The sequence below is a fragment of the Haplochromis burtoni genome, unplaced genomic scaffold (assembly GCF_018398535.1).
Source record: "Haplochromis burtoni strain Fernald_Lab_line unplaced genomic scaffold, NCSU_Asbu1 Contig_157, whole genome shotgun sequence".
Classification (NCBI taxonomy): Eukaryota; Metazoa; Chordata; class Actinopteri; order Cichliformes; family Cichlidae; genus Haplochromis; species Haplochromis burtoni.
The window spans coordinates 977,384-991,891 of NW_024582518.1; the positions used below are offsets into that span (position 1 = coordinate 977,384).

The 14,508-nt window shown below is 39.4% G+C and overlaps 1 protein-coding gene across 1 annotated transcript; it reads right to left on the reverse strand.

Moving 5' to 3' along the window:
• Positions 1 to 355: 355 nt before the first annotated feature.
• LOC102301362 (protein NLRC3-like) lies at positions 356 to 10,795 on the reverse strand. Its single transcript, XM_042225026.1, has 7 exons — positions 10,726 to 10,795; positions 9,824 to 10,108; positions 6,085 to 7,843; positions 4,150 to 4,323; positions 3,171 to 3,326; positions 1,163 to 1,215; positions 356 to 999 (listed from the first exon to the last, which is right to left on the reverse strand). The coding sequence occupies exons 1-7, from the start codon at positions 10,757 to 10,759 to the stop codon at positions 449 to 451; spliced, it is 3,012 nt and encodes a 1,003-aa protein (XP_042080960.1). The 5' UTR covers positions 10,760 to 10,795; the 3' UTR covers positions 356 to 448.
• Between the last annotated feature and the right edge of the window lie 3,713 nt (positions 10,796 to 14,508).

Genomic DNA, 14,508 nt, shown 5'->3' on the forward strand with positions numbered 1-14,508 from the left:
AAAAAAAAAAAAAAAAAAGACAAAGGCTATTCTATTCTATTCTAAGTAATATCATTTGAACACGATCTTTGGTATTATTTAAAGACAAAAAACCATTATTATTTAGTATATTACTGATCAATCACGAATTACAAAATAACTACTCTAACTAAGCCAAACAGCAGGAAATTTTGATGGAACTTTGGCAGGAGTTGGTGCAATGTCTGACTTTTTCAATAGGGGCTGCTGCATCCATGCTTCCATGCTTTCAATTCACTACTGGTGCAGGGCTGCAGTTGATACAAAGTTAAGCAATTTTTGTGTCTGTTCACAAAAACTGAATCATATCAGCTTAACTCAGAGAAACACAAAATACTGATGTTGACTGTAAAGCTTTAAGTGGAAAAAGACAGAGAAGCAATATGTTGATCTTGCAATAACTGGAGCATCTTTGTTTTTTTGTAACAGTCTAAATTTTGTCTAACAGGGGGAGAGAAACAGAGGAATCAGGGTTGGACCTTAACCTAAATCCAGGATAAAGCGGTTCAGTGAATGTGGTGTTGAAGGTGTGGAGGTGGATCAAAATGTCAGAGACTCTGTAGAAGGACACAGTGCCAGCAGGACAGTCCACATACACTGCTACTCTGTTAGTAACAGACGAGAAGCATGAAGAAGAAGAGATGCGCATGTGCCGCTTACTGTGCCACACAGAGTAACCATTGTCAAAGCACCTCAGACTCCAAGATTGATCATTTAATCCAAACCCACAGTCTGTTATGTGTCCTTTCCTTCTGATTCCTCTGTAACTCACTGATATTTCAATGTCTCCTCTCCACTCGACCTCCCAGTAACAGCGACCAGTCAGAGAATCTGTGCAGAGCAGCTGAGGACAGTCATCAAATCTGTCTGGATGATCAGGATATGACTGATTCTCCACCACACGTTTCACCTTCCTGTTGTTTTCAGAGAGTTTAAGTTCTCTGTTTACTGTGTTTGTGTCGATTGTGAGTTGACAGGAATCTGATGGAGAGAACAAACACAATCCAGTTCCAGTTATTGATCCATCATCTGTTCATTGATTGACACTTTGATAATGACTCCTGACATCAGAGATGTGAATGAGTGATGTGACAGTTTGAAGATGGTTGAATGTTTTCATGAATCACATTAAAAACACACTTACACTTCCTCAGACCTGGTGTCAGCCATCGGACTCCAGCAGGCTCCAGAATGACCCTGAAAGGAGGAGGGGGGTCAGACCAGCACAGTCTCTTTCAGCATGCACACAAGGACATTACACACATTTTTAAGGAATGTAAGTTGTTCTTTAATATAAACTTACATTTACCGGTAAAATGTTAAAAATAAATAATTTAGAAAATAAAAAAACTTCTGAACTGTTTCAAAATAGAAAAATTCATACCAGTTCAGTCTGTTTTATTACGTACAAATGGCCATAGCTCTGTTGATTTTTTTTATATCAATAACCAGTTTTTTCCAAGTTTGTCCCCTACTATCCAACAACAAAATTCAGATGTAGAAGAAGGGCTTCAAATCACTTTCTCTATGAGTTAAGAATAGCAACAACAGTTTTTCTTGTCGTGTTCGGAGTGCATAACAAATGAACCAATTGAGTGTAATCTGAATATATAGACTAGACATAATGAGCCAGCTTTATTGTATACGAGAGATGTGCAAAGCAGCCGGTATTTATATTTGTTGAGGGGGGGAAAGTATTTGTATTTGTATTTGTATCCGAGTAAAGTTCAAAATAGGTGTAAAAATCCATTTTTTTGTGTTACACTTCAAATAAACATTATAGTGTAAGTATTCTTTAATTACATCCATTATAATAATTATGGATATGCAGTATTAGTTGATGTTTTTCCATAAATCCAGCAATGAACATGTAACATAATTGAAGTGAAAATAACATAACAGCCATGGCCTCGTCCAGGGTTAAACCAACAACTAATAAAATACCATTGCAAACATTATGAAGCCCCCCCTACCACCACCACCACCTGTCCTTGTTGGAGGATGCTGAACAGACAGCGAAACTGACTCGCAGGGGCAGAACATGGTTATGATGATGAATTGGTGCTTGTGGGGGGGTTGGCAGACCGTATCAAGAGTGGATGCTTTAAGTGCATGTGATTATCCATGGCAGAGGTTGACAGATGTTTGATATTTCTGCGTCTGCTGATTTGACTTTTGCACACATTACATATCACTTTGGTTTATTCTGCAGCACTGACTGTAATATGCTTCCACACAGAACTTGAGTTTTTTTGCCTGGTGGAGGACCAAGAGATGGCTCAGCAGCAGCCACACTCTTTTCTATTTGGTTGCCCAAATCCATGTGGGGAGTTTCAGCTAAGTTAACGAGTGACGCGAAGCTATGCTAAGGTTAACTGGCCTATAGCCTATATCTTGCTGTCTGCAAAAGACAAAGTAACTTAAACGTACCATGCAACTCGCGTAAGTGCATACAATTTGACACAACTACACAAGCATTGTTTTAACCTTTTTAACCAAACGTTAATGTTACTCTGTCAACGGCCTTTTGTCTAAATTACCGAACTAACAGAGCTACGTAAACAGAGCAAACATGAGACCACCCGACCCGACTGCAGACGTCAATAATGCAGTGTAATGGAATAATCTACTGATCTTCGCAAAAGTTATAAACTGCCTCCAGAACCCAGGTAAGGTACAAAAAAATCTATTCAACAAAAATAGTGATGCAGTTCAGTCTTTTTTTGCTCACCCGAGCCTTCTCTGTTGCTGTGTGGAGCAGCCAGTGTCAGTCACCTCTTTCACACGTCACCCACATGCACTGCGGTCTTATAAGGAAACTCAGATTTTTGATTTAAAGTTTTCCCTTGTTCCTGAATACAAATATATATTTTAAAGTATTTGTTCGAAATAAATATTTGTAAAAAACACGTTATTTGTGCCTTTCTGAATACTGTATTCGGGTTCGGCTCCACCACTACTGTATACCCATCATTTTTAGTTTCTTAACAGCTTATTGAATTTGGGGCTATCAAAGAGGGACATGGTGTAAAACACCCTGGACAGATTACCACACATGCACAGAACTAACACAGAGTTACACTATCATATCCACATCTACAGTCAAGACTATTCCACTGTCCTGCCTGTGGCTGCACCAGGCCTCTCCATACCTGAGAGTTTCCCATCTCCGCTGCTTCAGCTGCTTCACTCCTCCCTCTCCTGGATGGTTGTACCTCAGGTCCAGCTCTCTCAGATGAGAAGGGTTGGCGCTAATAGCTAAGGCTAGAGAAATACAGCCTTCCTCTCTGATCAGACAGCCTGACAGTCTGCACAGAACATCAGAAGACAGACACTTTTAGGGCACTAATCTAACACTAGGGTGTTTCAACTGTCTAATTGTAAACTATCCATATCAGGCTTTTGTCACTCAAAATTCACTGTGGTTCACATTTTTGTCTTTGATTTGCATTTTCTATACATGCAACATATTCATGCTGAATGAGCAATAAATATTCCTGTGAAAATTTAAGATTAGTTTACAATAATGCAAAAAAAGGAAAACCAAACAAAACACAGGAGGTAATGTATGTAGCTAACTTACAGTAAGTCCTGTTCTTTGATTTGGTTTTGTAGTGTGGCTTGTAGCATAAGTAACTACATAAATGCAACCACAAAGGTCGCAAAGAGAAACAAGGTTTAATTTTTTGTTTTTAAAAGGACATACGTTAATAGATTCACACAGTTTCTTTTTGCCACATTTCCTTGTGCTAAGGAGAATAACACGTTCACTTAAAATGGACGATATTCAAGTTTCAAGTATTTAAAAAAATAGTATCATTAATCTTAGATCAGCTGCTTTTGTTATGCAGTTTTGTCTGCCACTAGCTACTGGGTCCCTTGAATCTTCAGCTAAAATTGAAGTACATATCAGTATTGAATTCCCCAGATGTTACTATTAATTTAACCCAGTTAGATTACATCAAGGACTGTGCAATATCTGGGAAAAACAAAACAACAACAAAAAAACAAAAACGGAACCTCTCCTCATTTCTTATTGTTCAAGGATGGAAAAAAAGTTAATATGAGTAAGACCAGATAAGATATTTTAAAATAAATGGCTTTTATTTAAAGAAGCTAAAGAATTTTTACCGAAGAGTGTTGAGTTTGCAGTGCAGACTCTTTAATCCAGAAGACAGGATCTTCACACCTGAATCCTTCAGGTTGTTGTTACTCAGGTCCAGTTCTCTCAATCTAGAGGATTGGGAGCTGAGAACTGAAGACAGAACTCTACAGCTTCTCTCTGAGACATTACAGGCACATAGTCTGAAGAGACAGTAATGACAAGCTCTGAAATGGTTTGCATCATCCTTATCTAATAGACACTTCGGAATTCATATTAACAACTGCATGTCCTCGTCAGCACTTCTTGAGGACTTCTTGAACCAGTTATGTAATAATTAGATCTGCCAGGGAGGTTATGGTTTTGGTAGTGTTTGTGTGCATGCATTCATGTCATTTTGTCTGTAAACATGATGGGTTGAAAACGTTTGAATCAATACCGATAAAACTTTGCAGGGGTATAATGTGTGGCCATATTAACAGCCCCCAAGGTTTTCAAGATCAACTTAATGATTTATTGGTTGAAAATTGACAAAAAGTAATATAACTCAGAAACTATGATTCTTATAGGTCTAGTAGGTATTATCAACATATGGTAAATGGCCTGTATTTGTATAGCGCTTTTCTAGTCCCTAAGGACCCCAAAGCGCTTTACACAACCTGTCATCCACCCATTCACACACTGGTGATGGTAAGCTACATTGTAGCCACAGCCACCCTGGGGCGCACTGACAGAGGCGAACATATAGAAATTTCCATATAAATTTTCAAATATCATATCACATTTGACCTATGACCTGTATAGGAATATATTCTACTTATGTATTAATCACATTATTTTATTGTATAATGCCTTGGTGCCACTGGATTTTAACATGTCTCACACTCATACAGTAAGACAAATGGTGGGGGTCTAGTAAGGAAGTTGGGGGAAGCAGACAACTCCACAGGAAGAATCTTTTGTCTCTTTGAGGACTCTGGGAGTTACAAGGGGGTGTGAACCATAAGGTGTGAAACAGCTGTGTACTGCCTTTTGTTCCTGAAGAAGGTATTTAACTGAGAGCCATGTTAGGCTCAGAGAGACTCTGCTGACCATCTGCCCCGCGGACATGCAGGCTCTCCACCAACTTGGTTTTCTGTTCTTTGTGTGTTTCGATTAAAGAATGTTAGCTACCGCTCACTGCTCGTCTGCAGGCTTTATTTAATGGAAAACTTCCACAACAGACCTCTCCTATAAGATCAATAAACTGATCAAGGTCAAGGTGATAATAAAGCTGTATAGCTATTTTAAACAATGTTGCATTGACAACATATTGGTATTTAGAAAATGATATATATGGGGATTTCAAATATTCTGTAACTTTACATCGCTGACCTTTTCTTCAAGAATGTGTGTTTGGGTCAGTCCATATGCAGGTAATATCAAATCATCTGAAAGTTTTATTATTTTTGACTAAAATCTGAATTTTGAATATCATGTCTCTAAGACCATCTAGTCTCATTTCTTTCATTTAAGAAACATTGCAAAAATCAAACCTTTACTGATGATATGGAACTTTTAGTAGTCACTACTATAATTTTCTCCTGTCAATTTTGGCTCTCTCAGTCCTCCTTTGCCTGGCTTCAGTTGGTCAAGAACACAGCACGTATAATGCTTAAAACACTGGCTTTCAGTGAAATTCAGAATGTGTTTTAAAATTGTATTAATCACATACAGAGCCAGGTTCCTGCTTATATAGCAGCGCTGCTGGGACCGTATTCCAGCAGTCACCTTCTCAGATCGTCCAATTAGTGTCTCACTGTGTAATCGACCATGTATACCTGTGTGGTTTTATCCAAACTGTGAAGAACCTTTATATGTGTGTATTTTGAAAGTGCCACACAAATGAAATTATTACTAATAAGTGTGATCATTTTCATTTTCGTCAGTTTCTAAAGATGATAGTGTATTTAATGGTAACTTACAGAGCGTAGTTGGAGGCTTTGACCACAGGCAACAGACTTAAAAGGCCTTCTCCTGAAGCAGAGTATTTCTTTAAGTCAAACTTATCCAGGTGTTTTTCTGATGACAATAAAATGAAGACCAAAGCTGACCACTGGGCAGAGGAAAATTTATCTGTGGAGAGACTTCCTGAACTCAGGGACTGTTGAATTTCCTTCATAAGAGAACGATCATTCAGTTCATTCAAACAGTGAAAGAGATTAAAGATTCTTTCCTGATCAGGATTCTCCCCAATCTTCTGCTTGATGTACTGCACTACTTCCTGATTGATTCGTGAGCTACATTTTCTTTGTGTCAGCGGGCCTTGTAGGAGAGTCTGATTGGAATGTAGTGAAATACCCAGGAGGAAGCGAAGGAACAAGTCCAGGTGTCCATTTGGACTCTGTAAGGACTTGTCCACAGCACTCTTGTATAAATGTGCCCCAGTTTGTTGTTCTTCCAGCAGATTGACTCCAGAGTTGATGAAGGTCAGATGGACATGAAGAGCAGCCAGAAACTCCTGAACACTCAGATGGACAAAGCAGAACACCCTATCCTGGTACAGTCCTCTCTCCTCTTTAAAGATCTGTGTGAACACTCCTGAGTACACTGAAGCTGCTCTGATATCGATGCCACACTCTGTCAGGTCTGATTCATAGAAGATCAGATTTCCTTTCTGCAGCTGATCAAAAGCCAGTTTTCCCAGAGACTCAACCATCTTCCTGCTCTCTGGACTCCAGTGTTGATCTGTCTCAGCTCCTCCATCATACTTGACCTTCTTCACTTTGATCTGAATCACCAAGAAGTGGATGTACATTTCAGTCAGAGTCTTAGGCAACTCTCGCCTCTTTCTGGTTTCTAGCATATTCTCCAGAACTGTAGCAGTGATCCAGCAGAAGACTGGGATGTGGCACATGATGTGGAGGCTTCGTGATGTCTTGATGTGGGAGATTACCCTATTGGCTTTTTTCTTATCCTTGTATCGCTTTCTGAAGTACTCATTCTTATGTGGGTCAGTAAATCCTCTGACCTCTGTCACCATGTCAACACACTCAGCAGGCATCTGATTGGCTGCTGCAGGTCGTGTGGTTATCCAGAGGCGAGAAGTGGGAAGCAGATGCCCTCTGATGAGGTTTATCAGTATCGCATCCACGGAGGTGGACTTTCGAAGGTCAGTTAGGATTTTAGTTTTGTGGAAATCCAGAGGAGGTCGACACTCATCCAGACCATCAAAGATGAACACAACCTGGAAGTCTTCAAACCTGCAGATTCCTGCTTCTTTGGTTTCAGTAAAGAAGAGATGAATAAGTTCCACCAAGCTGAACTTTTTCTCTTGTAGCACATTCAGCTCTCTGAAAGTGAATGGAAATATGAACTGGATGTCCTGATTGGTTTTGCATTCAGCCCAATCCAGAGTGAACTTCTGTGTTAACACTGTTTTCCCAATTCCAGCCACTCCCATTGTCAACACTGTCCTGATCGGTTCATCTCTTCCAGGTGGGCCTTTAAAGATGTCTTCTTGTCTGATTGTTATTTTTGTACTGTGCCATTTCCTGGATGCTGTTTCAATCTGTCTGACCTCATGTTCACGATTGACCTCTGTAGTCTCTCCCTCTGTGATGTAGAGCTCTGTGTAGATCTGATTCAGCAGGGTTGGGTTCCCTGCTTTAGGAATTCCCTCAAACACACACTGGAATTTCTTCTTCAGAGTAGATTTGAATTTGAGCTGACACTTCTCAAGTGCTGCTAACAGAAAAAAACAACACATAAAATTTTCTGACTAATATGGTTGGTTTATTTAATATAAATTCATAAAAAAATTGTTAATTGTCTTGCCACATTATGTTTCCCAGTGCCGAGTGCACTTTTCAATATTCTAATGCTTGAACAACGGGTTCATTATAGATAAACTGTGTTTAGTACAGTCACACCCCAGGTCTCACTGTTATTGCCTACATGATCATTGAAGTCTCCTAGTAGGACATTGTAGATTCCACCTGAGGCATGTTCCAGCACGCCAATAGAGCATTCCAAGAAGGCCAGGTGCTCTGATATGGGCAGAACTTTTTGCCATCAGAAACTGAATTTGAATAATTTATATTTGAATTTGCATTGCTAAGATTGAGTCTGATTTGCTCAACAATGGATAAAAAAAAGCTTCTAAAACTGAATTAACCTAAATTTGAAATCCAGTGTGTTGGTTTGGAGATGATTGTCACTAAATTGAAACAGAATGAATTAATTTTCTTTGATTCAGTAAAAGGATTAGATGTTACAATCCCTGATCCTTTTATTGAACCAAAGAAATTGTATTTTATCCTTTTTTTAAATTTAGCTGTTGAAAATGTTCAGTTTCCCCTCTCACTTCTCAGCTGCAGTTCTGCCAGCTCTGCAGGCAGTCTGCTGGATGACCTCAATTCTACACCTGCTTCGAGACCCTCCAGATCTAGAAAACAAAGACTCATACATCAGGGTAGTTTTTGTTTATTACAGCTCTGCCTTCAATACTGTCATCCCGCACAAACTCACTCAAAAGTTGGCAACACTCGGCCTACACCCCACCCTATGTGACTGGCTACAGGACTTTTTGACTGGCAGGCCGCAGTCCGTCAGGATCGGCAATAGGACTTAAGCCAGCATTATTACTAACACTGGCATTCCACAGGGTTGTGTCCTCAGTCCCTCCCATTCGTCATGCTCAATGACCAGCAGATAAACTCTCAGGTTGGTAATAAATATATTACCTCTATAAGAAAAAGCTTAATATAAACAAATTATAACCAAAACAGTTACTGTTGTGCTTTTGTGGCTGTTAGCTAAAAACGCCAATTTAGGTTAGTTTGCCCTGGGTTCAGATTTGACAAGCAAATATGATAGTTTGTTTCCAATAGAATTCCAAAGTTGTCAACTTGTACCCTCTCAGAGCCCCATATGCTTGCAGAGACCCTGACAGTAGAGAAGCTACTAACTCATCTGGATCACCTGATATGACTATCACTGAAACAGCAAATTGTGTGGAAAAAAACAAAACAAAACACTTCTCATTCTCCAAACATTTGGCCACAGCTGTAGATTACACAATCAGTGTTTGTTCACTCTTGTTAATAATTACATTTCTAAATTCTCTTTTTGCAGTTACAGATGAACAATATCTTATATTTTATTTAAATGGCTGCTTTGTCTTTGAACAGGTGAAGAATTTTCAAATTCAGTTTTGGAAGCTTTTAATCAAGTTGAGAAATTCAGATTCAATCTGAGCAACGCAAATTCAAATAAAAATTATTCAAATTCAGTTTCTGATAGCCCAAAGTTCTGATAGCCCAAAGTTCTGATAGCCCAAAGTTCTGCCAGAACTCTGAGCTGTTACTGTGTAAGTTAGGATAATAGTCAATATCAATTCTTCAACCCAGTGGTTCAGGGAAACAACCTTTTCATCCATCAGGGAAAACAACAATATGCAGGAACCAATTGGGATGATATAAATATCCCAACTGCTCGTTTCTTTTCACAGAAGGTAATTCAAGAATGGACTGGACTCCACTTCTCCAGATAAATTTATAGTAATTTAAAAACCAAGTAAGGCACTCCATAAATATTTAAATGAAAACTGACCAAAGACAAACGACAAACGATTTACAATAGAAAAAGAAATGCATCATACTCTCACCGTTCAAGCAAACTGTGCAATGATAAAAATCATAACAGAAATATTTTTTTTCTCACCTAACCGAACAGATGGCCCAGAGGACAAACCTAGCTGACAGGAAACTGTAGGATCAATGGTTCGAAGGTGACTGATCATTATCCTGCAGGCTTTTTCTCCCTTTTTCTTCACGGTGTCAATGAAGTCACGTGCCTTGTCTGCTCTACTTTGGTTCATTTCCTGTATCCTTTCTTTCTCCAACTCATTCAAGACATTGTCTGTTACAAGGGCTTCAAGTAGCTGTGTGAGATTTTCTGCTGTCACCCTCTGTACAAACTGTGTTCGCATTCTGGCAAGCTCCTTCTCTGTGGAAAGAAAGAAATTGATGTGAGGATTTCAAATTTCTTTTCTTTTTCATTTTTTCTTAAAAAAGAAAGATGAAAGAAAGAAAGTTGATTGACCTTGAAATTTAATAACAAATACATCTAATTAGTGTAGTTCAGATAGCATAGACTTCCTAGTTAACTCAATATGAGTAGACTCTGCAAAATTCCAACCAAAGGTTGTCCACCAGCTCCCACAGATAAAAATATTCTATGTGTGTGCTACTTTTCTCTGAGTACTGAAAATGAGCAAGTTTTAGAATTTTTGAAAAGTAAGCATGTAAAGATTGATATGACAACCATAACCATATTATATAAGCAGCTGCTCGTTTTTGTTCTTCTGTTTGTTTGTTTTATTTGGCTGAGACATAAATTTCACATTATTTTTTTAATCATGAAATATGTTTGGTTTAATGTTTAATATGTTTTATGGATTAGCCTTTGTTTTACTGTCTGAGCGTTTCTGCCAATGCTTTAATGTCATTCCTCTATATGGAGTTAAGCAGAGAGCTCTGTTGTGTTCGCTGGAAAAATCCTCTTTGTGATTCATGTTTGTTTGCCTTAATGACGTCTCCCCAAACATGCTGCTGAACTCGTACCTGCAGAGCGAGACGCTTGGTTTGGTGAATCCATGAGCTGCTGCTTTAAAGCCTTCTCCAGCTTTGCCCTTGGGAAACAACAACAACAACAACGACAACACAAAGAGAGAAAACACCAGAGATTTTCAACATTTTGTTACATCTATGCATTTTATTTATCCATTTATTCATAATATAAACAATATATATTGCTTGTACTGAATTGCCACTTATTAAATGATTAGATCTAAACTTACCAAACCAAAAAATATATATATTAGATTTAAGTACATTTTTCTTGGTATTTTGCTAATAAATCTGAACTAATACAAGTAGCATGTCATGTTTTTCTGCAAAAAAAATCAGGCAGGAGAAGAAATTTGAATTTATTGTCCGTTTTAACCACTTTATGTTGCTCATACTCACAGGTAGGGATGGGTATCGTTTAGGTTTTATCCGATACCAGTACCAAACCGGTACTTTTGAAACAGTGCCGGTGCTTAAACGGTGCTCGAACCGGTGCTTAAAGAATGGAGAACACAATATTGGTCCAAAAAACTCTCATGTTTAGCTGTTTTCCACTTTTTCTTTGGTCATTTTAGCCTTTTTGGCCAGGGTGAAGGGAGTATCTGCCATCAAACAAGAAGTCAGCCGCTTAACTACTACGGTGTTTGCTAGTTCACCTTGCATCCATTAATTTAATAACGTGGTTAGTCTACTCAATGTAAATTACACACGAACAACATTAAGCCACTCACTCAGAGAAGAACGGCTGCTGCTGCCATCATCATCCGTCATCATTTCTGCTACACTGGCAGGGCTAGGGGCCAGGACTCTACTCCTTCAGTTCTTGGGGGATGTTGCTAACTCTGCGTCCGATTACAGGCATCACACCCGCAGTAGATGTGCACGGTGTGAGGTCTCACAGCAAGCTATCAAATACGGTGCATTTCTCGACTTTTAACAAAATGCTATACGTCGCCAGGTGTAGGTAAAATGATTGGCTAGTATTCAAAGTGTATGACATCTCAGGGGGAAAAAAAGCACCGAAAGAAAGCACCGAAATGTGCGCTGCTTTTCGGTCTGGTTATACCGTTTATGTCAGAACCGATACCGGTACCCATCCCTACTCACAGGTGTAACAACTCTGAAGCAAACACAGCACCTCACATTCAGCATCCCTGCTGGACACATTTATTTATGCTTTTGCCATAAACTCACATCATCTACTTTAACTAGACTACTGCTAACCTGACATGGATTCAGCTTTGCTAAAATAAAGACAGCTGTGATGTCTATAAGCATGGGAAAAGTGTCTTCATAGAGTGACTGGATTGTGCACTGCATAACAAGCACACTCAGTTTTTTCCACAGTCAGCTCATAGTGGGATTATAGCATAGTGAACGTGACACTAACTCAGCCATGAAGTGGTAGACCATGTGAATTCACAGAGCAGGTATGTTTCAGCATACCAAGACATTTAGGACAATTTCATCCTCACAACCTTGTGGTAGCAGTTTGGGGATGGCCCATTCCTGTTCCAGTATGTCTTCACACCAGTGCACAAAGCAAGGTCCACAAAGCCATGGATGAGCAAGTTTGTGGAAGACCTTGACCTGTATAGAGTCCTGACCTCAACCCAACAGAACATCTTTGAGAACTGTTATGAGCAAGGACTTGGTGACAGTGGGAAGGAAAAGGCACGTTTTAACACAAAGTAACAGTCAGACTCAGGGAGGGGAAGTCATCTGCTGTAGGTCCTAATAACGAAACTCGTACAGTAACAGACGCTTTGTGTTGAGATGAATGCTGTAGGTCCTAATAACGAAACTCGTACAGTAACAGACGCTTTGTGTTGAGATGAAAGCAGTAAAATTACAGAGTTCTAGTTACCCTGTGGTGGACTGCTGACATGTCCAGGACACTTACATGCAGCCTTATGGCACAAAGCCGTGTAGTTGTTGCTTCAACATGATAATTATTTGTAATAAAGGTTCTAGGACCATCACTGAAACAGACCAATCACTGTGAACATGCTGTGCCAACTAGTCGGCATTCTTTTAATGAGTAAAAGAAAAACAAAGGTTGTCCAAATTGTTACTGAACGTTTCCATTGGGACTCCCCTTTTTAATTGTTCAATTTATTTTTGAGCACATCATGGTTCAGAGGTTGATCAGCAGAGGCATGAAGAAAAGTCTTGTGTTTTCCTTTTAAGCTGTGTGCCTCTGTGGCATCTGCTCATGTGTGACTCAGCAAGTGGCTTCTGTTCAAACAAGTTAATAAATGTCAAGCGCAGTGCAGCATTCTTCCTGTGCTGATATGAATCATCATGTTCAACCAGTTGTCTGTTTCTCTCTTTCTTGCTCACCTTTATAACCGAAATCGTTTTAGCAACAAAGTCTTTATTTAATACACTTTGCATCTCCATCTTAAAATAGTTGCAGAGGCCACGTTAGTCTTCACGAGTCACAGCAAAAGCAACAAAAATGTCTTCTTCATCATCTTTTGGCTGCTCTCTTTAGGGGTCTTGACATTGGATCATCAGCCTCCATCTCACTCTATTCCTAGCTCGGTCACCAGTCCTGTCAGTGTCCTCTTTCACTACATCTATGAACCTCCTCTGACCTCCTACTCTTCAACATCGTTTGTACAGTACATCAACTATCCCTCCTTTGCACATGTCCAAACCATCTCAGCCTTGTCTCTCTGACTTTGTCTCCAATTCACTCAACCTGAGTTGGAAACAGTGATACCAACAAAACGACAGGAGGACAATGAAAAGAATCTGAGCACTGTGTCCAATCTGTCTCCACATCACAGCAGGTCTCACTTCTGCAAACCTTTCCATTTCATTCTTTCTCTGATTCTTCTTTCACAAATCCCCCAGAGACATTCGTCTCCACCCTGTTTGTGCTCTCTTCTTCACAACTAAATTAAATCAAGTATTGCAAATATAAATATATATTTTTAAAACAAAAAACATTCAGTTCCAAACCCAAATTACACTGGTTCATCCAAAATAGAAATCCTGGCGTTTGCATGGATGAAAAATAGTCCCAAAGTGACAGCAACCAGCTCCAGGGTCGACAAGACTTTGTGGCAAAAGGAGGTTTGTGTTTAATATTTGTTTTCTGCTCTCATGCCTTTGCCGAGATATTCAGTTGCTCTTTATCGATTAGAAGAAAAAGATATACTGTATACAATGTGAAAATAGAATTTTCAACAAAAGAACAAGGGGCGCAGTTTGTTTCAAATTAGAGCTCACAGCCTCACACATGTGGGTCTGCAGCTTATTCTTCTGATCTAGTTGAAGTGGTAGAAAAGAAATAAAACGAGGACGCATAAATCATTCCGAATATTTCCCGCATTAAAAATATTTTTTCTGACCATTCTTATTGCAGACCTTCACACCGACCGCGTAATTTCACTGGACGATTTCTTTTTACCTTTATTTTTCGAAACAAGCTCCATTTTCACGGTTTGTCGGATCCGCATAAACAGATCTGACCGATCGGATCACTGCATTTGGCAACAAGTGCGCTCATAGTTGAAATCGTGCACCTGTGCTGAGTCACATGGAAATGATAATACATTTTTAAAATCCCATTTTACCTCAAACACACAGCTGAACACCACTCCGGCCCATTTGGCTCTCTGAAACGATTTCTCTGCAGGCCTTTTCACACCTGACCAGGGCCGTGCAGAGAGGTTTAAAGGGGCGGGTGCTCAAAGTTAAAAAGGGGCACATTGAACCAGGCTGAATAACAACAACACACATTCATCAAGAATCTAATATGGGAAG